Here is a 26,296-nt window from a genome sequence, read left to right as displayed (position 1 = left end):
AAGATGTGATACGGGGGGGGGGGGGGGCATGGAGGCTCTAGTACCCCGTTGTACCGCCTCTAGCTTGGATACAAGATGTGATACGGGGGGCATGGAGGCTCTAGTACCCTGTTGTACCGCCTCTAGCTTGGATACAAGATGTGATACGGGGGGCATGGAGGCTCTAGTACCCTGTTGTACCGCTTCTAGCTTGGATACAAGATGTGATATGGGCGGGCATGGAGGCTCTAGTACCCTGTTGTACCGCTTCTAGCTTGGATACAAGATGTGATATGGGCGGGCATGGAGGCTCTAATACCCTGTTAGGCTGCAGCATCCCGTAGGGTAACCCCAGACACATGACATATGCTGAGGAGCTGGGAGGGTAAAGTGTTGGCTTGTCACAGTGGCACTTACCAGACTCCCTCTGGAGGAGGGAGACACGTTGCCAAGGCCAGGGCAGCGCTGGGCCTCTTCCGGACACCCCTGGCATGGGGATGCCCAATAAACTGGGGAACAGATGCAGAGGAATTTGTCACGCGTGACGCCCCCGTTTCGGTACCCCCCTGGCATGACCATCAGTGGGGTAAATAAATGGGCCACAGACAGTTTAAGTACCTCAGATCCCCGGGAACGGTCCGGGCCGGGAAATAACTTTACTGGAAACTTCTCTTTAGTAATGCAAGGCATAAATTCACAAGATACTCTGTGCAGGTGAGACAGGAGATTGGAGGTCAGGGAGGAAACTCAGGATGATACCGGTACTGCAGTCCACATTGTCAGGTACCGCTCCTGGACGGGGAACACAGGATAGGGGTAGGGATCACTCCACAGACTCTCCGGCAGACAAGTACCTCCACTCAGCGGGAGACTCAAGACGCTTGAGTGTGAACACGGACAATTGCACACCTCTGCTCTAGGCCTTGACCTACTGAACTTGCGCTCGTCTCTCTCTGGAGCTCACTTACAGTCCATGCAGATATTTGCACTCAGGAAACCTCTTCTCTTCTTCCATCTTCAACACGTGAGGGCTGAAGGTGCCCCCATGTGCCTCTGAATCTCCTCCTAGCAGCTCTGGAAGATGGACCAAGATGGATGACAGATTGAAGACTTTTTGCCGCTCTCAAGCACTCCCATTTTTACCTTTTCTCATCCCATGTGACAGGATACATTGATACATTCATAGGCAGACAGCTCATATTTATAAGACATTAACCCATCACTTACTGCAGCTGTGCAATACACACAGCAAGACATTACATGTATGACATTATGGAGGGGGCCAGGAAAGCTTGTACTGGGCCACTACAGTACCGCCTCTAGCTTGGATACAAGATGTGATACAGGTGGGCATGGAGGCTCTAGTACCCTGTTGTACCACCTCTAGCTCCTGGAAATGGTTCAGACAGACACCAGGGTGTAACAATAGCGCCCTCTATCTCTGGATGATGGACAATGAAACAATTGGAGCTGTTGGTGCTTGTTGGACGATCAGACGCTCCTCTCTACTGGTGGTCTGTAGGGGGCGACCTGAGCCCGGTCACCTTGTGTGCCCTCATCCACTGGTCCCAACACCTCCTAACAGTCTGGTCAGATGCTCCGCTCTACTGGTGGTCTGTAGGGGGCGTCCTGAGCCCAGTCACCTTGTGTGCCCTCACATATCCACTGGTCCCAACACCTCCTAACAGTCTGGTCAGATGCTCCGCTCTACTGGTGGTCTGTCGGGAGGTCCTGAGCCCAGTCACCTTGTGTGCCCTCACATATCCACTGGTCCCAACACCCCCTAACAGTCTGGTCAGACGCTCCTCTCTACTGGTGGTCTGTCGAGGGGTCCTGAGCCCGGTCACCTTGTGTGCCCCCATCCACTGGTCCCAACACCCCCTAACAGTCTAGTCAGACGCTCCTCTCTACTGGTGGTCTGTAGGGGGCGTCCTGACCTCGGTCACCTTGTGTGCCCCCATCCACTGGTCCCAACACCTCCTAACAGTCTGGTCAGATGCTCCTTTCTACTGGTGGTCTGTAGGGGGGTCCTGAGCTCGGTCACCTTGTGTGCCTCCATCCACTGGTCCCAACACCTCCTAACAGTCTGGTCAGACGCTCCTCTCTACTGGTGGTCTGTAGGGGGCGTCCTGAGCCCGGTCACATTGTGTGCCCCCATCCACTGGTCCCAACACCTCCTAACAGTCTGGTCAGACGCTCCTCTCTACTAGTGGTCTGTAGGGGGCGTCCTGAGCCCGGTCACCTTGTGTGCCCCCATCCACTGGTCCCAACACCTCCTAACAGTCTGGTCAGACGCTCCTCTCTACTGGTGGTCTGTAGGGGGCGTCCTGACCTCGGTCACCTTGTGTGCCCTCACACATCCACTGGTCCCACACCCTTCTAACAGTCTGGTCAGACGCTCTTCTCTACTGGTGGTCTGTATGGGGCATCCTGAGCCCGGTCACCTTGTGTGCCCTCACACATCCACTGGTCCCAACACCTCCTAACAGTCTGGTCAGATGGTCCTCTCTACTGGTGGTCTGTAGGGGGGTCCTGAGCCCGGTCACCTTGTGTGTCCTCACACATCCACTGGTCCCACACCCTTCTAACAGTCTGGTCAGATGCTCCCCTCTACTGGTGGTCTACAGGGGGCGTCCTGAGCCCGGTCACCTTGTGTGCCCTCACACATCCACTGGTCCCACACCCTTCTAACAGTCTGGTCAGATGCTCCCCTCTACTGGTGGTCTGTAGGGGGCGTCCTGAGCTTGGTCACCTTGTTTGCCCTCACACATCCACTGGTCCCAACACCTCCTAACAGTCTGGTCAGACACTCCTCTTCACTGGTGGTCTGTAGGGGGCGTCCTGAGCCCGGTCACCTTGTGTGCCCCCATCCACTGGTCCCAACACCTCCTAACAGTCTGGTCAGATGCTCCTCTCTACTGGTGGTCTGTAGGGGGCGTCCTGAGCCTGGTCACCTTGTGTGCCCCCATCCACTGGTCCTAACAGTCTGGTCAGAATGGCGCAGTGTGTTTGCCGGCTGACAGAGTTGTATGAGGTTACGTTCACACAGGTGACCTCTGAGAACCTCGGCCTTATATCCGCTTGCCAAAGTGCGTTTTTTCGCCAACGTGAGGCGTTTTTCCTTCAAAACTGCCCGTGTGACTTCTGTGAAATTGCGCTCCTCAGGTTTGTGTTTGACGCACGCTGGAGAATCAAGTGTTTCCTATTGACTTCAGCGATAAACATCACACTGCAGTCGCGGGCGCATCACAGGCCTGCCATGGCTTCAGAGGTGGCATTGAAAATAATTGGCGAAGCGTTCAGCCGGAAAAGCGAAAGATGGAACCGCCTCGATGTTTATGCCTGCAGCACCACTGGGAGGGAATAAGCCCGGATGTGTCGCTTTATTGGTTCCATTCAGAACTCAGAAATGGGATGGCGGTGAGCGGGGGGTCCGGTTAGGAGAACCCGCTGTTATACCCCCTGTTAGTGAACCCTGAGGTAATAGAAGGGGGTCGGCTATTTAGGACTCTCATCTGCTGTCTCTTGCTCTAGGCACAGACAACCCATTGATGCGAATGGTCACTGTGCAATGCTTCATTTCCCCTGTGGGGGCAGTGTTGGGCTGAGGTGCTCATGGCCTTGTAGTAAATTACATTCTGGGAGCCAGCGGTGCCTTTACATGCCACTATTACCTGATCCCTGTTTGCAACTTCCCATTCTCCATACATTTCAACGGTCTTCATTAGAAACCATCTCGGTCTCCACTAAGGTATACGGAGAACGTGACGAGCAGACATGATGGACCCCCACTCGCCTAATAGGGGCGATCCCTGGGTTGGTGCTTGTGGCCTCTCCTGTGTATCTGCCACTGATTTTAGCATCTACACCCCTCCCCTCACCTCGGTTCCCCTTTAGACACATATGTGGTGACCTTGTCCGCCGCTATCAGCTGTGGGAAGTGAGGATGGGCCTCGTTTTTTTTTGCTCCTCTCGATTTCTGTACTAAAGCGCGTTAGTAAATGTTACAATAGAAGATAACGTAATATGCTAAAATTCATCTTTTGCGCGGCCTCAGCGCTTCACGCACTTTCACATCCTGTAGAGTTAACCCTGCGTATTCCTACGGGGCTTCTGTAACATTCTGCAACTTTCTAACAATGTAGAAATAGAAGAAAATGAGGAATTGGAGCAAAGTGGGGTGAGAAGGTGTGAGGTGAGGAGCCTGGAGCTCGGTCACAGGGGTAGGATGGAGAAGCTGCAGCCCACCCTGTAGAGTGTTATACCCTCATGGTAAACGTATGGAAGCGCAGATTAAGAAGGAGGGGATATGGCGCCACCTGCAGACGAAGGGACCTGCAATATATGTTTTTGTCAAAATAAATCTTAGTTTTTCGATAAGAAGCAGCTTGTAAATGCGTTTCGAGGTATGTGAGCCTCTTCCTCGGCACTCGCTGGAGCCTCTTCCCTTCGTCTGAAGGTGGCGCTATATTCCCCCTCCAAAAGAAAGGGTTTTTTTTCCTTCTTTTTCTACAACTTTTTAATAGTCTTTGGGTTCAAATTCTGCAGTTTTCAAGTTCTCTGCTTGCTGTCAGTGACTGAATTTTAGATAACCTTTTCTACTGCATTGTGTCTAGACATCGCTGCCCTGATGGTTTGTTACAATGTATCGCCCAGATGTTACAGAAGTCAAATTGCATAGGGGCGCCTTACTGATGGCAGCCATCACCCCCAAATCTCATTCCAGGCGGATTCTCTGAGGGTTCGATACCCTCATGGTGGCTATGGTTCTGGATTACAGGAGATGTACGGTGCCTGTATATCAGGATCTGCTCCTGTAGGGGGCGCTGCGGCTTCTTGCTTCCTGAATGTCCCCATCTGTGTCTGTTGCTGCACTGAATACATAGAAACGTCTCGTATCTGAGGAGTTTATGTACCTTATGTCAATAGTGCAGCTGTTCCCTATTCCAGTCTCGTTCCTCTGCTGTTATTCCTGGCAACATTCTTGTCACACACCAGATAAGTCCCTATGAATGGGTGTCACCCCAACAAGTAGAGCGCCCCCTTAATGTGAACTGTGTGGTGGGATGTAAGACCTGTGACCCGCCCGCCCCCACCACCTCTACCCCTCACACGCTGCTAGGAGGTCCTCATTGTTGTGCTCCCCCGGCTGTTGACCAACAGGATGTACTGAGGCTGCAGACAGGTAATTGCTGTAAGTGTGCAGAACTGAGGGTCTATGCCAGGGCCGATGTATCTAACCATCTGCGGTACTGTGCTGCTGTATCTAATCCTGTCATATGTGATATTGTCTGCTGAGTATACTGTCTGCTGTATCTAAGCCGGCGGTTTCGGATGCCCGTATGGCTGTATACCCCAGTATTACAGAGCACGGTGTATGACTGGCAGTCTCACACTTGTGCCACCTGCGCCCGTCTATCCTTCTGTAAATATGTAACGCCTCGCTCCATTGTCCTCATGCGAGAAGCGGAAGTTTTCTTGTGTCGCTGCTTCCCCAGATTCCGGGCGCTCAGCACAGTGTGGTATCCGGAGGGTTAATGGCGAGGTGCCCCCGGTGCCCATCGTGTGCAGAACTGGATGGACGGGTTTAGGAGAAATTTGATCAGAGGAAGTTTCCATCATTCAGTAACTTTTTGGCAAGCGCAGACGGCGGAGAGTGCAACAGCGGCGGAGGACACGCTGCTGCAGCGGGGTGAGAAGCACGGCGGCGGAGATTACAGGAAAGGGGGGGCTGCTACATAATAACTATACTGCGGTCACCGCACCACTTGTTGTAGAGAGGAATGCAATCTATTGTTCCCTGTTATCAGCTGATTGTAAGGATTAGTGATAGAAAGTGAAGAAACCTCCCCCCACAACAGCTGCTTTACATCATCTCCAGTGCGGAGACCCCCAGAGACACCTACCTCCTCTTATATAACGCTGCTGGACTGTAATAAGATGGGACTGATCAGTGATGTCATCAGCAGAGGGCGGGGCTGTGACTACCTCTCATACATGATATAGGGGCTAGTTGTCAAGAGTAGTATATGATGATACTGTAGTATAAGGTGTGCAGATCTTATGTCTGATCTCATGTCATTAAATCAGTGATGTCATCAGCATAGGGCGGGGCTGTGACTACCTATCAGACAGGATATACAGGCTGGTTGTCAGCAGTAATAGATGATGTCCCTGTAGTATAAGGTGTGCAGATCTTCCATTATTAGATATATATATATTACTGCTGCCGTTCTTATATATGTGTTAGAGCTGGGGGTGTGGTCTATAGTCAGGGGTGTGGTCTGTAATTCAGGGGTGTGGCTGTGGTCAGTAATCCCTTCTCCTGCTTGTGATGAGATGCTGTATCTAAGCCTGTAGTCCCTACTTATTAATGATGGTCTCTCTTTGCAGCATGCAGGGTGATGGCGGCCTGAGTTCGCGGACATCCAGCATCTCTCAGTCCTTGCGGATCAGCAGCTCACACGGTTCAGTCGGGAACATGGATGATGGGGAGCCGTCTACACAGCAGACGCCGGTCATCAAGGCAGGATGGCTGGACAAGAACCCTCCGCAGGGGTGAGTGAGCGCTCCGCCGCCGCATCCGTAGATGGGATCGCTGTATAATCCGCTGCCTGTTTGCCTTCTCTCTGCCTCTGTGAAGCAGCTCCTGCTGCTGCTGCCATACACCACTCCAGTCTATGGGCCAGTATAGATAGACGTCACCTGGGGGCGGGGTTTAGTCCACAAGCATAGCTCCTAGTGATGTCAAATCATGTGACCTCTGTCTTTAAAGGTCCTTCTACACATGTGTAGGAAGGCGTATTTAATTTAACCCCTTGTGTTCCCTCCTTACACAGTCAGTGAATGGAGACATTCCTGATTATGCCTGATACTTCTCACTGCTGAAGTTTAGTTACAATAGCATCTGTTTCAGAAATCCTCAGCAGCAGTACATGTCTTTCAGAGGGCCCGGTTATCGGTCATGAAGGTCCCTCAGAAGGTTCTTTCACCCAACAATCAGACGATCTCTCTCTCGCTCACCCCTGCCGCCCCCCCCACCCCGAGCACGCTCGGACAAGAATGCAGTTACTCGAGAAGAGCGATGCTCGCTCGAGTAACTGACTCAGCGGCTATTACTGGAGTCTAAGATGATCAGATTTTCCCATGGTCAAAGCGGGGCAGATGGGTGTGTTCAGGGGGCGGAACAGATGGGTGTGTTCAGGGGGCGGAACAGATGGGTGTGTTCAGGGGGCGGAACAGATGGGTGTGTTCAGGGGGCGGAACAGATGGGTGTGGTCAGGGGGCGGAACAGATGGGTGTGGTCAGGGGGCGGAACAGATGGGTGTGGTCAGGGGGCGGAACAGATGGGTGTGGTCAGGGTGGGGCTTATCACAACATGTCATTTTACCTCCTTATAAAATGGACAGGCTGGTTCAAAAAAAGACAGGGAGCAAATTCTGCTGCACTTCTGCATCCAAAAAACTGTCAAAATCTGTCAGTCCGCTGGCAGCGCTCCCCGGATTTGGTTCCCAGCGGCCTGTAGTGGCCTCACCTGATCAGCATCACCTGAACAGCCGCTTGGAGCCCGGAAGCCGGGGAGGGCTGACAGCAGGAAGCCCTCGGAGGAGGTGAGGGGAGCGCCCCATAGTATGAGATCAGCTGTGGATGTGCGGCTGATTTCCATCAAACTCCACACCAGCGGTACAGATTTTAACTGTTTTTTTTAGATGCGCAAATTTACACTGCGCACATTCCACAGCATTTCCGCCACGTGTGAACATACCTTAAGTCAACTTGAGGTACGCTGCCACATGCAGAGTGGCCTTACTAGTAACAATGACTCCCACAGTGGCCCCAGTAGTAATAATGACCCCCACAGTGGCCCCAGTAGTAATAATGACCCCCACAGTGGCCTCAGTAGTAATAATGACCCCCCCTACAGTAGCCCCTGCAATAAGTGACCCCCCCCTACAGTAGCAGCTGCAATAATAGTGACCCCCCCACAGTAGCCCCTGCAATAATAGTGCCCCCCCATACAGTAGCCCAAGCAATAAGTGCCCCCCCATACAGTAGCCCAAACAATAGTGCCCCCCATACAGTAGCCCAAACAATAGTGCCCCCCATACAGTAGCCCAAACAATAGTGCCCCCCATACAGTAGCCCAAGCAATAATAGTGCCCCCCCACAGTAGCCCAAGCAATAATAGTGACCCCCCCCACAGTAGCCCCAGCAATGATAGTGACCCCCCCCCCCCACAGTAGCCCCAGCAATGATAGTGCCCCCCATACAGTAGCCCAAGCAATAATAGTGCCCCCCCCATACAGTAGCCCAAGCAATAATAGTGCCCCCCCACAGTAGCCCAAGCAATAATAGTGCCCCCCCTCACAGTAGCCCAAGCAATAATAGTGACCCCCCCCACCGTAGCCCCAGCAATAATAGTGCCCCCCCACTGTAGCGCCAGCAATGATAGGGCCCCCCATACAGTAGCCCAAGCAATAATAGTGACCCCCTCACAGTAGCCTCACACTACTAGCACTCTTCCTTAGCCCCATATACTTACCTTTCTCCTGGTCTTCACAGTGCCGACACTCCTCTCAGCGCTGCTGCCGGTGGGCGGAAGTCTGTACACCTGCAGCGGTGCCTCCTCTCCTCTGCTTTCCTCACTTTTGAAACCAAAGATGAGAGGTGAGGGGAAGGGGAAGGAGGATCCCGGATGCACATACTGCAGTGTGTGCATCCGGCCACGGTGCTGCAGAGTGAATACTGGGCGGGGATCTGCGGCATCGCACCCGGTAATCACTATAATGGTGACCAGACATCACAGAAAGTGGGAGAAATGGGTGTCCCGCAAGGAAGGCGGGACACAGGGTCCCAAGGCCAGGACTGTCTTGCCTAAATTGAGACGTCTGGTCACCTTAGGAGTGACTACGGGGTGTCACTATCACTACTAGGGCCACTGTGGGGTGTCACTATCACTACTAGGGCCACTGTGGGGGGTCACTATTACTACTAGGGCCACTACGGGGGGGTCACTATCACTACTAGGGCCATTATGTGGGGGGTCACTATTACTACTAGGGCCACTACGGGGGGTCACTATCACTACTAGGGCCACTGTGGGGGGTCACTATTACTACTAGGGCCACTATGGGGGGTCACTATCACTACTAGGGCCATTATGTGGGGGGTCACTATTACTACTAGGGCCATTATGTGGGTCACTATTACTTCTTAGACCACTGTGGGGGGTCACTATTACTACTGGAACTGTGATGGCACCACACATTTATGCAAGACCTTCCGAGGGTTAATAAGTAAGGAAAATATTCCATGCAGTGCGATAATGTTATGTATAAAGGGTTAATGTACCGGCCGTGATGTAGCGGAGCGCAGTGTCTAAGGCGCAATAAGTGTGTCGGCTCGTTCACACGGGGGTTTCTGCGGATTACGCGCTCAGCTCTTTGATTTCAGCGGCTTCGTTCCCTTGAGCATATATTTTCACGCAATGTTTGATCTTCTATAAACTCCGCGGCGCCTCCTATTCTGGTGCGTATTACACCCGCAATAGACCACCGACGTGACCGGACCTCCGCAAATACACTGGAAACCTGCAGATTAGTGTAGCCAATCAATGAGCCCTTCCTTGTACTCTTCTACACGCAGTGTCCTCGCTGCACGGAAATCACTGCGCAATTGTTCAGTTGAATAAACCCGCAGCGTATTTATGCATTGGGATACACGTCCGCCCGTGTGAATGAGCCCCAGTGGGGCCGAGCGGCACAGCCGGAGCAGCAGGAATGGGATTCGAGAAATGTGTAAAACGGGAGTTAAACCGCCGGTCGTAATTGGTGACGACGTCTGGATTTCTGCGACTTCAAAGATGACGCTCTATAAGTAGGAAGGCGGCTCCTACGGGGCATGTGAGGTCGGGGCCCGTGGCCAGCATGGGGATGTAATTAGCGGTTACACCACAGTGATGAGGAGTGAGAAGAGATACTGATAGTTATGTGAAGCAGTGATGAAAAAGCCATGTGCCTTACTGCTGCCAGGAGGAACTAATGAGGAACTGAGATGTATATGTCATCGAGAGATGCCGCGAGATGAAAATGTGTGCTTTGGGCTGCCGTCCCTTTAAGAGTATTTACTTCCAGTTTATTAATCCCAATTGGGACATTATAAATACAGCGGCCTTTAAAGGGTTAACAGCCGCAATCAAAGTTATCCCTGATCACGGCTGTTGCAGGCGGGTGTCGGCCGTTGGCTCAGCACCACACAAACCCCCACATGTTCGCTAAGGGATTACGGTAAAGGGGTCTTTCAGGACTGAAGTATTGATGACCCGGTGGGGGCCGCGCTGTCAGGACCCCCCTGCCGATCAGCTGATCATTGGTCTGGTATGTTGCTCAGTACACCCTGCCAGTGCTTGTAATACCATCCCGGACCACCATGCGGTGTATGGAGCTTCCAGCAACACATGGCTCCTTATGGCCAGCGATCAGCTGATCGGTCGGCCCCTAACCGTAAACTATTGATGACTTCTCCTGAAGATGGTTCATCAGTGGTCCTGGAAACCCCCTTCAAGATATGGACTGGTGGGACTAGCAGTGTGGCAGCCACTTGTGTATCTGACCCCACAGGCCACCGGTGCTCCTAGCCGGTCCTGAACAAGCAGGGGCTGCGGATTTCAGAGACTCCTTCATCTCCGTCTTGTGGTTTGTCAGCGTCTTGGCCCTCACATCTGCACTCCTCCTCCTTCTTCCTTGGTTTGGGTTTGAGATTCTTCTTCCCGCTGGGGATTTGTCTGCTCACCACACCCAGCATCCTCCACGACCACCAGATGCTGCAGCTGCGGGAACGGCCGGCCGTCAGCGCATTTTTTCTTTTATTATCCGGTATTTCCTCCAACTTCCAGGGAGATTAGTTTCATCCAACATCCGGTAATCCAGATGATTGGACTGATACTCCGGCATTAACCAGTTACAGTCATGGTGAAATAAAGCAAATTTGCTGTAGATATGGACCAGAGAGTATAGTGAAATGGGTGATCGTATCCCCCATGCTTGACACTGCAGCACTGCTTCACTTGAGTCACATTGCGGCCGTCTTGGTGACTTCTCTGGGGAGTGACAGTTGCTGCCCTACCATGCGGTCCCCTAGTGCCGCCCTGCCATGCGGTCCCCTAGTGCCGCCCTGCCATGCGGTCCCCTAGTGCTGCCCCGCCATGCGGTCCCCTAGTGCCGCCCCGCCATGCGGTCCCCTAGTGCCGCCCCGCCATGCGGCCCCCTAGTGCCGCCCCGCCATGCGGCCCCCTTGTGCCGCCCCGCCATGCGGCCCCCTTGTGCCTCCCCGCCATGCGGCCCCCTTGTGCCTCCCCGCCATGCGGCCCCCTTGTGCCTCCCCGCCATGCGGCCCCCTTGTGCCTCCCCGCCATGCGGCCCATTAGTGCCTCCCCGCCATGCGGCCCATTAGTGCCTCCCCGCCATGCGGCCCATTAGTGCCTCCCCGCCATGCGGCCCATTAGTGCCTCCCCGCCATGCGGCCCATTAGTGCCTCCCCGCCATGCGGCCCATTAGTGCCTCCCCGCCATGCGGCCCATTAGTGCCTCCCCGCCATGCGGCCCATTAGTGCCTCCCCGCCATGCGGCCCATTAGTGCCTCCCCGCCATGCGGCCCATTAGTGCCTCCCCGCCATGCGGCCCATTAGTGCCTCCCCGCCATGCGGTCCATTAGTGCCTCCCCGCCATGCGGTCCATTAGTGCCTCCCCGCCATGCGGTCCATTAGTGCCTCCCCGCCATGCGGTCCATTAGTGCCTCCCCGCCATGCGGTCCCATAGTGCCTCCCCGCCATATGGCCCCATGGTGCTCATCTACATATAGCCACACGGTGTCACCCAGACGTATAGCCCTGCGGTGCTCCTCAGTGCTCCCCAGCAAAGTGAAATCGGGAGTTCCTGGACTCCATTGCTGGCGCCCTCTCTGGTGCTGGCGGTGTCAGCGCTCCGATCTGAATCCCATTGAGATGTGGAGGGAGGGGAGCGGCCGCTCGTGCGAAACACCTCAAACTCTGCACTGCTGGAAGCCATCAGCATGGAGGAGCGAAGAAATAGGAGACCCCTGCTGGAGGGAGGGGCGGGGCTTACTTGGGGGCTTCTACTTCAGCCGGGGTTCACTTACTTCTGCACATGACGTTACCTGCACGCTGCGCTTCTACTTCAGCCGGGGTTCACTTACTTCTGCACATGACGTTACCTGCACGCTGCGCTTCTATTTCAGCCGGGGTTCACTTACTTCTGCACATGACGTTACCTGCACGCTGCGCTTCTACTTCAGCCGGGGTTCACTTACTTCTGCACATGACATTACCTGCACGCTGCGCTTCTATTTCAGCCGGGGTTCACTTACTTCTGCACATGACGTTACCTGCACGCTGCGCTTCTATTTCAGCCGGGGTTCACTTACTTCTGCACATGACGTTACCTGCACGCTGCGCTTCTACTTCAGCCGGGGTTCACTTACTTCTGCACATGACGTCACCTGCACGCTGCGCTTCTACTTCAGCCGGGGTTCACTTACTTCTGCACATGACGTTACCTGCACGCTGCACTTCTACTTCAGCCGGGGTTCACTTACTTCTGCACATGACGTTACCTGCACGCTGCACTTCTACTTCAGCCGGGGTTCACTTACTTCTGCACATGACGTTACCTGCACGCTGCACTTCTACTTCAGCCGGGGTTCACTTACTTCTGTACATGACGTTACCTGCACGCTGCGCTTCTGCTCCAGATTCCTGAACATCTCTGAGGTCTCCGCATTCTTTATGCAGACGTTGAACCTTCAGGGGAATACACTGAGCTGGAAGAGATTGCAGCTTCGGAACTATCTGGAAAGAGCCAGAATTTAGACTGCTGCTCTGGATGTGATTGGAGTGTAGGGCAGGACATCAGACTAGTGCTGTACAAGTATCTCAGGATTGGGACTCTGCATTATTGTATTCTGGCTCTTCCTGGCACTCAGAGCCGCCCCGCAGACAACGTCCGCATGTATGAGTTGCTACACGGCGGCAGGTTTCACTGTTTTCTACTTTCAGGAATATTTGGTTTTCTTTTGTGTAAATTTCTCACGTTTGAGGAAGTTCTGTCATTTTTTTTTTTTATTTGCATAAATAGAAGCTGAAATAATGCGGAACTAAGAACTGTGCAAAACGACTAATGTATCATAGTGCAGTGACTGGGATAATGCAGGGGAGGCACTGAGAGGACTGTGTGCGGTGACTGCGATAATGCAGGGGAGGCACTGAGAGGACTGTGTGCGGTGACTGGGATAATGCAGGGGAGGCACTGAGAGGACTGTGTGTGGTGACTGGGATAATGCAGGGGAGGCACTGAGAGGACTGTGTGCGGTGACTGGGATAATGCAGGGGAGGCACTATGAGAACTGTGTGCAGTGACTGGGATAATGCAGGGGAGGCACTGAGAGGACTGTGTGTGGTGACTGGGATAATGCAGGGGAGGCACTGAGAGTACTGTGTGCGGTGACTGGGATAATGCAGGGGAGGCACTGAGAGGACTGTGTGCGGTGACTGGGATAATGCAGGGGGGGGCTCTGAGAGGACTGTGTGCAGTGACTGGGATAATGCAGGGGAGGCACTGAGAGGACTGTGTGCGGTGACTGGGATAATGCAGGGGAGGCACTGAGAGGACTGTGTGCAGTGACTGGGATAATGCAGGGGAGGCACTGAGAGGACTGTGTGCGGTGACTGTGATAATGCAGGGGAGGCACTGAGAGGACTGTGTGCGGTGACTGGGAAAATGCAGGGGAGGCACTGAGAGGACTGTGTGCGGTGACTGGGATAATGCAGGGGAGGCACTGAGAGGACTGTGTGCGGTGACTGGGATAATGCAGAGGAGGCACTGAGAGGACTGTGTGTGGTGACTGGGATAATGCAGGGGAGGCACTGAGAGGACTGTGTGTGGTGACTGGGATAATGCAGGGGAGGCACTGAGAGGACTGTGTGCGGTGACTGGGATAATGCAGGGGAGGCACTATGAGAACTGTGTGCAGTGACTGGGATAATGCAGGGGAGGCACTGAGAGGACTGTGTGTGGTGACTGGGATAATGCAGGGGAGGCACTGAGAGGACTGTGTGCGGTGACTGGGATAATGCAGGGGAGGCACTGAGAGGACTGTGTGCGGTGACTGGAATAATGCACGGGGGGGCTCTGAGAGGACTGTGTGCAGTGACTGGGATAATGCAGGGGAGGCACTGAGAGGACTGTGTGCGGTGACTGGGATAATGCAGGGGAGGCACTGAGAGGACTGTGTGCAGTGACTGGGATAATGCAGGGGAGGCACTGAGAGGACTGTGTGCGGTGACTGGGATAATGCAGGGGAGGCACTGAGAGGACTGTGTGCGGTGACTGGGATAATGCAGGGGAGGCACTGAGAGGACTGTGTGCGGTGACTGGGATAATGCAGGGGAGGCACTGAGAGGACTGTGTGCAGTGACTGGGATAATGCAGGGGAGGCACTGAGAGGACTGTGTGCGGTGACTGGGATAATGCAGGGGAGGCACTGAGAGGACTGTGTGCGGTGACTGGGATAATGCAGGGGAGGCACTGAGAGGACTGTGTGCGGTGACTGGGATAATGCAGGGGAGGCACTGAGAGGACTGTGTGCGGTGACTGGGATAATGCAGGGGAGGCACTGAGAGGACTGTGTGCGGTGACTGGGATAATGCAGGGGAGGCACTGAGAGGACTGTGTGCGGTGACTGGGATAATGCAAGGGAGGCACTGAGAGGACTGTGTGCGGTGGCTGGGATAATGCACGGGAGGCACTGATAGGACTGTGTGCGGTGACTGTGATAATGCAGGGGAGACACTGAGAGGACTGTGTGCGGTGACTGGGATAATACAGGGGAGGCACTGAGAGGACTGTGTGCGGTGACTGGGATAATACAGGGGAGGCACTGAGAGAACTGTGTGCGGTGACTGGGATAATGCAGGGGAGGCACTGAGAGGACTGTGTGCGGTGACTGGGATAATGCAGGGGAGGCACTGAGAGGACTGTGTGTGGTGACGGGGAAAATGCAGGGGAGGCACTGAGAGGACTGTGTGCGGTGACTGGGATAATGCAGGGGAGGCACTGAGAGGACTGTGTGCGGTGACTGGGATAATGCAGGGGAGGCACTAAGAGCACTCTTGTGGTGACTGGGATAATACAGGGGAGGCACTGACAGGACTGTGTGCGGTGACTGGGATAATGCAGGGGAGGCACTGAGAGGACTGTGTGTTGGTGACTGGGATAACACAGAGGAGGCACTGAGAGGACTGTGTGCGGTGACTGGGATAATGCATGGGAGGCACTGAGAGGACTGTGTGCAGTGTCTGGGATAATGCAGGGGAGGCACTTAGAGGACTGTGTGCGGTGACTGTGATAATGCAGGTGAGGCACTGAGAGGACTGTGTGCGGTGACTGGGATAATGTAGGGGAGGCACTAAGAGAACTGTGTGCGGTGACTATGATAATGCAGGGGAGCCACTGGGAGGACTGTGTGTGGTGACTGGGATAATACAGGGGAGGCACTGAGAGCACTGTGTGCGGTGACTGGGATAATGCAGGGGAGGCACTGAGAGGACTGTGTGCGGTGACTGGGATAATGCAGGGGGGGCACTTAGAGGACTGTGTGCGGTGACTGTGATAATGCAGGTTAGGCACTGAGAGGACTGTGTGCAGTGTCTGGGATAATGCAGGGGAGGCACTGAGAGGACTGTGTGCAGTGTCTTTGATAATGCAGGTGTGGCACTGAGAGGACTGTGTGCGGTGACTGGGATAATGTAGGGGAGGCACTAAGAGAACTGTGAGCGGTGACTATGATAATGCAGGGGAGCCACTGGGAGGACTGTGTGTGGTGACTGGGATAATACAGGGGAGGCACTGAGAGCACTGTGTGCGGTGACTGGGATAATGCAGGGGAGGCACTGAGAGGACTGTGTGCGGTGACTGTGATAATGCAGGGGAGGCACTGAGAGGACAGTGTGTGGTGACTGGGATAATACAGGGGAGGCACTGAGAGGACTGTGTGCGGTGACTGTGATAATGCAGGGGAGGCACTGAGAGGACTGTGTGCGGTGACTGTGATAATGCAGGGGAGGCACTGAGAGGACTGTGTGCGGTGACTGTGATAATGCAGGGGAGGCACTGAGAGGACTGTGTGCGGTGACTGGGATAATGCAGGGGAGGCACTGAGAGGACTGGGTGCGGTGACTGGGATAATGCAGGGGAGGCACTGAGAGGACTGTGGGCGGTGACTGGGATAATGCAGGGGAGGCACTGAGAGGACTGTGTATGGTGACTGGGATAATGCAGGGGAGGCACTGAGAGGACTGTGTGCGGTGACTGGGATAATGCAGGGGAGGCACTGAGAGGACTGTGTGCGGTGACTGGGATAATGCAGGGGAGGCACTGAGAGGACTGTGTGCGGTGACTGGGATAATGCAGGGGAGGCACTGAGACGACTCTTGTGGTGACTGAGATAATGCAGGGGAGGCACTAAGAGCACTCTTGTGGTGACTGGGATAATACAGGGGAGGCACTGAGAGGACTGTGTGCAGTGACTGGGATAATGCAGGGGAGGCACTGAGAGGACTGTGTGTTGGTGACTGGGATAACACAGAGGAGGCACTGAGAGGACTGTGTGCGGTGACTGGGATAATGCAGGGGAGGCACTGAGAGGACTGTGTGCGGTGACTGGGATAATGCAGGGGAGGCACTGAGAGGACTGTGTGCAGTGACTGGGATAATGCAGGGGAGGCACTGAGAGGACTGTGTGCGGTGACTGGAATAATGCAAGGGAGGCACTGAGAGGACTGTGTGCGGTGGCTGGGATAATGCAGGGGAGGCACTGAGAGGACTGTGTGCGGTGACTGTGATAATGCAGGGGAGGCACTGAGAGGACTGTGTGTGGTGACTGGGATAATGCAGGGGAGGCACTGAGAGGACTGTGTGCGGTGACTGTGATAATGCAGGGAAGGCACTGAGAGGACTGTGTGCAGTGTCTGGGATAATGCAGGGGAGGCACTGAGAGGACTGTGTGCGGTGACTGTGATAATGCAGGTGAGGCACTGAGTGGACTGTGTAAGGTGACTGGGATAATGTAGGGGAGGCACTAAGAGGACTGAGTGCGGTGACTATGATAATGCAGGGGAGCCACTGGGAGGACTGTGTGTGGTGACTGGGATAATACAGGGGAGGCACTGAGAGCATAGTGTGCGGTGACTGGGATAATGCAGGGGAGGCACTGAGAGGACTGTGTGCGGTGACTGGGATAATGCAGGGGAGGCTCTGAGAGGACTGTGTGCGGTGACTGGGATAATGCAGGGGAGGCTCTGAGAGGACTGTGTGCGGTGACTGGGATAATGCAGGGGAGGCACTGAGAGGACTGTGGGCGGTGACTGGGATAATGCAGGGGAGGCACTGAGAGAACTGTGTGCGGTGACTGTGATAAAGCAAGGGAGGCACTGAGAGGACTGTGTGCAGTGACTGGGATAATACAGGGGAGGCACTGAGAGAACTGTGTGCGGTGACTGGGATAATGCAGGGGAGGCACTGAGAGAACTGTGTGCGGTGACTGGGATAATGCAGGGGAGGCACTGACAGGACTGTGTGCGGTGACTGGGAAAATGCAGGGGAGGCACTGACAGGACTGTGTGCGGTGACTGGGATAATGCAGGGGAGGCACTGAGAGGACTGTGTGTGGTGACTGGGATAATGCAGGGGAGGCACTGAGAGGACTGTGTGCGGTGACTGGGATAATGCAGGGGAGGCACTGAGACGACTCTTGTGGTGACTGAGATAATGCAGGGGAGGCACTAAGAGCACTCTTGTGGTGACTGGGATAATACAGGGGAGGCACTGAGAGGACTGTGTGCAGTGACTGGGATAATGCAGGGGAGGCACTGAGAGGACTGTGTGTGGTGACTGGGATAATACAGAGGAGGCACTGAGAGGACTGTGTGCGGTGACTGGGATAATGCAGGGGAGGCACTGAAAGGACTGTGTGCGGTGACTGTGATAATGCAGGGGAGGCACTGAGAGGACTGGGTGCAGTGACTGGGATAATGCAGGGGAGGCACTGAGGACTGTGGGCGGTGACTGTGATAATGCAGGGGAGGCACTGAGAGAACTGTGTGCAGTGACTGTGATAATGCAAGGGAGGCACTGAGAGGACTCCGGGCAGTGACTGGGATAATGCAGGGGAGGCACTGACTGGACTGTGTGCGGTGACTGGGATAATGCAGGGGAGGCACTGAGAGGACTGTGTGTTGGTGACTGGGATAACACAGAGGAGGCACTGAGAGGACTGTGTGCGGTGACTGTGATAATGCAGGGGAGGCACTGAGAGGACTGTGTGCGGTGACTGGGATAATGCAGGGGAGGCACTGAGAGGACTGTGTGTGGTGACTGGGATAATGCAGGGGAGGCACTGAGAGGACTGTGTGCGGTGACTGTGATAATGCAGGGGAGGCACTGAGATGACTGTGTGCGGTGGCTGGGATAATGCAGGGGAGGCACTGAGAGGACTGTGTGCCGTGTCTGGGATAATGCAGGGGAGGCACTGAGAGGACTGTGTGCGGTGACTGGGATAATGCAGGGGAGGCACTGAGAGAACTGTGTGCGGTGACTATGATAATGCAGGGGAGCCACTGAGAGGACTGTGTGTGGTGACTGGGATAATACAGGGGAGGCACTGAGAGCACTGTGTGCGGTGACTGGGATAATGCAGGGGAGGCACTGAGAGGACTGTGTGCGGTGACTGGGATAATGCAGGGGAGGCACTGAGAGAACTGTGGGCGGTGACTGGGATAGTGCAGGGGAGGCACTGAGAGAACTGTGTGTGGTGACTGGGATAATGCAGGGGAGGCACTGAGAGGACTGTGTGCGGTGACTGTGATAATGCAGGGGAGGCACTGAGAGGACTGTGTGTGGTGACTGGGATAATGCAGGGGAGGCCCTATGAGAACTGTGTGTGGTGACTGGGATAATGCAAGGGAGGCACTGAGAGGACTGTGTGCGGTGACTGCGATAATGCAGGGTTGACACTGAGAGGACTGTGTGTGGGGACTGGGATAATACAGGGGAGGCACTGAGAGGACTGTGTGCGGTGACTGGCATAGTACAGAGGAGGCACTGAGAGGATTGTGTGCGGTGCCTGGGATAATACAGGGGAGGCATTGAGAGGACTGTGTGTGATGACTGGGATAATGCAGGGGAGGCACTGAGAGGACTGTGTGCGGTGACTGGGATAATACAGGGGAGGCACTGAGAGGACTGTGTGCGGTGACTGGGATATTGCAGGGGAGGCACTGAGAGGACTGTGTGCGGTGACTGCGATCATACAGGGGAGGCACTGAGAGGTCTGTGTGCAGAGACTGGGATAATGCAGGGGAGGCACTGAGAGGACTGTGTGCGGTGACTGGGATAATGCAGGGGAGGCACTGAGAGGACTGTGTGCGGTGACTGGGATAATGCAGGGGAGGCACTGAGAGGACTGTGTGCGGTGACTGGGATAATGCAAGGGAGGCACTGAGAGGACTGTGTGCGGTGGCTGGGATAATGCATGGGAGGCACTGATAGGACTGTGTGCGGTGACTGTGATAATGCAGGGGAGACACTGAGAGGACTGTGTGCGGTGACTGGGATAATACAGGGGAGGCACTGAGAGAACTGTGTGCGGTGACTGGGATAATGCAGGGGAGGCACTGAGAGGACTGTGTGCGGTGACTGGGATAATGCAGGGGAGGCACTGAGAGGACTGTGTGTGGTGACGGGGAAAATGCAGGGGAGGCACTGAGAGGACTGTGTGCGGTGACTGGGATAATGCAGGGGAGGCACTGACAGGACTGTGTGCGGTGACTGGGATAATGCAGGGGAGGCACTAAGAGCACTTTTGTGGTGACTGGGATAATACAGGGGAGGCACTGACAGGACTGTGTGCGGTGACTGGGATAATGCAGGGGAGGCACTGAGAGGACTGTGTGTTGGTGACTGGGATAACACAGAGGAGGCACTGAGAGGACTGTGTGCGGTGACTGGGATAATGCATGGGAGGCACTGAGAGGACTGTGTGCAGTGTCTGGGATAATGCAGGGGAGGCACTTAGAGGACTGTGTGCGGTGACAGTGATAATGCAGGTGAGGCACTGAGAGGACTGTGTGCGGTGACTGGGATAATGTAGGGGAGGCACTAAGAGAACTGTGTGCGGTGACTATGATAATGCAGGGGAGCCACTGGGAGGACTGTGTGTGGTGACTGGGATAATACAGGGGAGGCACTGAGAGCACTGTGTGCGGTGACTGGGATAATGCAGAGGAGGCACTGAGAGGACTGTGTGCGGTGACTGGGATAATGCAGGGGGGGCACTGAGAGGACTGTGTGCAGTGTCTGGGATAATGCAGGGGAGGCACTGAGAGGACTGTGTGCAGTGTCTGGGATAATGCAGGTGTGGCACTGAGAGGACTGTGTGCGGTGACTGGGATAATGTAGGGGAGGCACTAAGAGAACTGTGAGCGGTGACTATGATAATGCAGGGGAGCCACTGGGAGGACTGTGTGTGGTGACTGGGATAATACAGGGGAGGCACTGAGAGCACTGTGTGCGGTGACTGGGATAATGCAGGGGAGGCACTGAGAGGACTGTGTGCGGTGACTGTGATAATGCAGGGGAGGCACTGAGAGGACAGTGTGTGGTGACTGGGATAATACAGGGGAGGCACTGAGAGGACTGTGTGCGGTGACTGTGATAATGCAGGGGAGGCACTGAGAGGACTGTGTGCGGTGACTGTGATAATGCAGGGGAGGCACTGAGAGGACTGTGTGCGGTGACTGTGATAATGCAGGGGAGGCACTGAGAGGACTGTGTGCGGTGACTGGGATAATGCAGGGGAGGCACTGAGAGGACTGGGTGCGGTGACTGGGATAATGCAGGGGAGGCACTGAGAGGACTGTGGGCGGTGACTGGGATAATGCAGGGGAGGCACTGAGAGGACTGTGTATGGTGACTGGGATAATGCAGGGGAGGCACTGAGAGGACTGTGTGCGGTGACTGGGATAATGCAGGGGAGGCACTGAGAGGACTGTGTGCGGTGACTGGGATAATGCAGGGGAGGCACTGAGAGGACTGTGTGCGGTGACTGGGATGATGCAGGGGAGGCACTGAGACGACTCTTGTGGTGACTGAGATAATGCAGGGGAGGCACTAAGAGCACTCTTGTGGTGACTGGGATAATACAGGGGAGGCACTGAGAGGACTGTGTGCAGTGACTGGGATAATGCAGGGGAGGCACTGAGAGGACTGTGTGTTGGTGACTGGGATAACACAGAGGAGGCACTGAGAGGACTGTGTGCGGTGACTGGGATAATGCAGGGGAGGCACTGAGAGGACTGTATGCGGTGACTGGGATAATGCAGGGGAGGCACTGAGAGGACTGTGTGCAGTGACTGGGATAATGCAGGGGAGGCACTGAGAGGACTGTGTGCGGTGACTGGAATAATGCAAGGGAGGCACTGAGAGGACTGTGTGCGGTGGCTGGGATAATGCAGGGGAGGCACTGAGAGGACTGTGTGCGGTGACTGTGATAATGCAGGGGAGGCACTGAGAGGACTGTGTGTGGTGACTGGGATAATGCAGGGGAGGCACTGAGAGGACTGTGTGCGGTGACTGTGATAATGCAGGGACGGCACTGAGAGGACTGTGTGCAGTGTCTGGGATAATGCAGGGGAGGCACTGAGAGGACTGTGTGCGGTGACTGTGATAATGCAGGTGAGGCACTGAGTGGACTGTGTAAGGTGACTGGGATAATGTAGGGGAGGCACTAAGAGGACTGAGTGCGGTGACTATGATAATGCAGGGGAGCCACTGGGAGGACTGTGTGTGGTGACTGGGATAATACAGGGGAGGCACTGAGAGCATAGTGTGCGGTGACTGGGATAATGCAGGGGAGGCACTGAGAGGACTGTGTGCGGTGACTGGGATAATGCAGGGGAGGCTCTGAGAGGACTGTGTGCGGTGACTGGGATAATGCAGGGGAGGCACTGAGAGGACTGTGGGCGGTGACTGGGATAATGCAGGGGAGGCACTGAGAGAACTGTGTGCGGTGACTGTGATAAAGCAAGGGAGGCACTGAGAGGACTGTGTGCAGTGACTGGGATAATACAGGGGAGGCACTGAGAGAACTGTGTGCGGTGACTGGGATAATGCAGGGGAGGCACTGAGAGAACTGTGTGCGGTGACTGGGATAATGCAGGGGAGGCACTGACAGGACTGTGTGCGGTGACTGGGATAATGCAGGGGAGGCACTGAGAGGACTGTGTGCGGTGACTGGGATAATGCAGGGGAGGCACTGAGACGACTCTTGTGGTGACTGAGATAATGCAGGGGAGGCACTAAGAGCACTCTTGTGGTGACTGGGATAATACAGGGGAGGCACTGAGAGGACTGTGTGCAGTGACTGGGATAATGCAGGGGAGGCACTGAGAGGACTGTGTGTGGTGACTGGGATAATACAGAGGAGGCACTGAGAGGACTGTGTGCGGTGACTGGGATAATGCAGGGGAGGCACTGAAAGGACTGTGTGCGGTGACTGTGATAATGCAGGGGAGGCACTGAGAGGACTGGGTGCAGTGACTGGGATAATGCAGGGGAGGCACTGAGGACTGTGGGCGGTGACTGTGATAATGCAGGGGAGGCACTGAGAACTGTGTGCAGTGACTGTGATAATGCAAGGGAGGCACTGAGAGGACTCTGGGCAGTGACTGGGATAATGCAGGGGAGGCACTGACAGGACTGTGTGCGGTGACTGGGATAATGCAGGGGAGGCACTGAGAGGACTGTGTGTTGGTGACTGGGATAACACAGAGGAGGCACTGAGAGGACTGTGTGCGGTGACTGTGATAATGCAGGGGAGGCACTGAGAGGACTGTGTGCGGTGACTGGGATAATGCAGGGGAGGCACTGAGAGGACTGTGTGTGGTGACTGGGATAATGCAGGGGAGGCACTGAGAGGACTGTGTGCGGTGACTGGGATAATGCAGGGGAGGCACTGAGACGACTCTTGTGGTGACTGAGATAATGCAGGGGAGGCACTAAGAGCACTCTTGTGGTGACTGGGATAATACAGGGGAGGCACTGAGAGGACTGTGTGCAGTGACTGGGATAATGCAGGGGAGGCACTGAGAGGACTGTGTGTTGGTGACTGGGATAACACAGAGGAGGCACTGAGAGGACTGTGTGCGGTGACTGGGATAATGCAGGGGAGGCACTGAGAGGACTGTGTGCGGTGACTGGGATAATGCAGGGGAGGCACTGAGAGGACTGTGTGCAGTGACTGGGATAATGCAGGGGAGGCACTGAGAGGACTGTGTGCGGTGACTGGAATAATGCAAGGGAGGCACTGAGAGGACTGTGTGCGGTGGCTGGGATAATGCAGGGGAGGCACTGAGAGGACTGTGTGCGGTGACTGTGATAATGCAGGGGAGGCACTGAGAGGACTGTGTGTGGTGACTGGGATAATGCAGGGGAGGCACTGAGAGGACTGTGTGCGGTGACTGTGATAATGCAGGGAAGGCACTGAGAGGACTGTGTGCAGTGTCTGGGATAATGCAGGGGAGGCACTGAGAGGACTGTGTGCGGTGACTGTGATAATGCAGGTGAGGCACTGAGTGGACTGTGTAAGGTGACTGGGATAATGTAGGGGAGGCACTAAGAGGACTGAGTGCGGTGACTATGATAATGCAGGGGAGCCACTGGGAGGACTGTGTGTGGTGACTGGGATAATACAGGGGAGGCACTGAGAGCATAGTGTGCGGTGACTGGGATAATGCAGGGGAGGCACTGAGAGGACTGTGTGCGGTGACTGGGATAATGCAGGGGAGGCTCTGAGAGGACTGTGTGCGGTGACTGGGATAATGCAGGGGAGGCTCTGAGAGGACTGTGTGCGGTGACTGGGATAATGCAGGGGAGGCACTGAGAGGACTGTGGGCGGTGACTGGGATAATGCAGGGGAGGCACTGAGAGAACTGTGTGCGGTGACTGTGATAAAGCAAGGGAGGCACTGAGAGGACTGTGTGCAGTGACTGGGATAATACAGGGGAGGCACTGAGAGAACTGTGTGCGGTGACTGGGATAATGCAGGGGAGGCACTGAGAGAACTGTGTGCGGTGACTGGGATAATGCAGGGGAGGCACTGACAGGACTGTGTGCGGTGACTGGGAAAATGCAGGGGAGGCACTGACAGGACTGTGTGCGGTGACTGGGATAATGCAGGGGAGGCACTGAGAGGACTGTGTGTGGTGACTGGGATAATGCAGGGGAGGCACTGAGAGGACTGTGTGCGGTGACTGGGATAATGCAGGGGAGGCACTGAGACGACTCTTGTGGTGACTGAGATAATGCAGGGGAGGCACTAAGAGCACTCTTGTGGTGACTGGGATAATACAGGGGAGGCACTGAGAGGACTGTGTGCAGTGACTGGGATAATGCAGGGGAGGCACTGAGAGGACTGTGTGTGGTGACTGGGATAATACAGAGGAGGCACTGAGAGGACTGTGTGCGGTGACTGGGATAATGCAGGGGAGGCACTGAAAGGACTGTGTGCGGTGACTGTGATAATGCAGGGGAGGCACTGAGAGGACTGGGTGCAGTGACTGGGATAATGCAGGGGAGGCACTGAGGACTGTGGGCGGTGACTGTGATAATGCAGGGGAGGCACTGAGAGAACTGTGTGCAGTGACTGTGATAATGCAAGGGAGGCACTGAGAGGACTCTGGGCAGTGACTGGGATAATGCAGGGGAGGCACTGACTGGACTGTGTGCGGTGACTGGGATAATGCAGGGGAGGCACTGAGAGGACTGTGTGTTGGTGACTGGGATAACACAGAGGAGGCACTGAGAGGACTGTGTGCGGTGACTGTGATAATGCAGGGGAGGCACTGAGAGGACTGTGTGCGGTGACTGGGATAATGCAGGGGAGGCACTGAGAGGACTGTGTGTGGTGACTGGGATAATGCAGGGGAGGCACTGAGAGGACTGTGTGCGGTGACTGTGATAATGCAGGGGAGGCACTGAGATGACTGTGTGCGGTGGCTGGGATAATGCAGGGGAGGCACTGAGAGGACTGTGTGCCGTGTCTGGGATAATGCAGGGGAGGCACTGAGAGGACTGTGTGCGGTGACTGGGATAATGCAGGGGAGGCACTGAGAGAACTGTGTGCGGTGACTATGATAATGCAGGGGAGCCACTGAGAGGACTGTGTGTGGTGACTGGGATAATACAGGGGAGGCACTGAGAGCACTGTGTGCGGTGACTGGGATAATGCAGGGGAGGCACTGAGAGGACTGTGTGCGGTGACTGGGATAATGCAGGGGAGGCACTGAGAGAACTGTGGGCGGTGACTGGGATAGTGCAGGGGAGGCACTGAGAGAACTGTGTGTGGTGACTGGGATAATGCAGGGGAGGCACTGAGAGGACTGTGTGCGGTGACTGTGATAATGCAGGGGAGGCACTGAGAGGACTGTGTGTGGTGACTGGGATAATGCAGGGGAGGCCCTATGAGAACTGTGTGTGGTGACTGGGATAATGCAAGGGAGGCACTGAGAGGACTGTGTGCGGTGACTGCGATAATGCAGGGTTGACACTGAGAGGACTGTGTGTGGGGACTGGGATAATACAGGGGAGGCACTGAGAGGACTGTGTGCGGTGACTGGCATAGTACAGAGGAGGCACTGAGAGGATTGTGTGCGGTGCCTGGGATAATACAGGGGAGGCATTGAGAGGACTGTGTGTGATGACTGGGATAATGCAGGGGAGGCACTGAGAGGACTGTGTGCGGTGACTGGGATAATACAGGGGAGGCACTGAGAGGACTGTGTGCGGTGACTGGGATATTGCAGGGGAGGCACTGAGAGGACTGTGTGCGGTGACTGCGATCATACAGGGGAGGCACTGAGAGGTCTGTGTGCAGAGACTGGGATAATGCAGGGGAGGCACTGAGAGGACTGTGTGCGGTGACTGGGATAATGCAGGGGAGGCACTGAGAGGACTGTGTGCGGTGACTGGGATAATGCAGGGGAGGCACTGAGAGGACTGTGTGCGGTGACTGGGATAATGCAAGGGAGGCACTGAGAGGACTGTGTGCGGTGGCTGGGATAATGCATGGGAGGCACTGATAGGACTGTGTGCGGTGACTGTGATAATGCAGGGGAGACACTGAGAGGACTGTGTGCGGTGACTGGGATAATACAGGGGAGGCACTGAGAGAACTGTGTGCGGTGACTGGGA

At 55.1% G+C, this 26,296-nt stretch overlaps 1 protein-coding gene across 4 annotated transcripts in view; it reads left to right on the top strand.

The window, feature by feature from the left end:
• The window catches only part of ARAP1 (ArfGAP with RhoGAP domain, ankyrin repeat and PH domain 1), a 168,963-nt gene that overhangs the window by 65,324 nt on the left and 77,343 nt on the right, over nt 1–26,296 (top strand). For 3 of the 4 annotated variants that reach the window (XM_066588387.1, XM_066588386.1, XM_066588388.1), the window contains exon 6: nt 6,373–6,537. In XM_066588387.1, coding sequence (XP_066444484.1) covers nt 6,373–6,537 — 165 coding nt within the window. Of the gene's footprint in view, nt 1–5,554; nt 5,672–6,372; nt 6,538–26,296 lie in introns of those variants that run through there. The other variant, XM_066588389.1, reaches the window with a different exon arrangement.

The sequence above is a fragment of the Eleutherodactylus coqui genome, chromosome 1 (genome assembly GCF_035609145.1).
Source record: "Eleutherodactylus coqui strain aEleCoq1 chromosome 1, aEleCoq1.hap1, whole genome shotgun sequence".
In the NCBI taxonomy this organism is placed as follows: Eukaryota; Metazoa; Chordata; class Amphibia; order Anura; family Eleutherodactylidae; genus Eleutherodactylus; species Eleutherodactylus coqui.
Note: the sequence above shows the minus strand (reverse complement) of the source record. Positions and strands in the feature narration are given on the sequence as shown.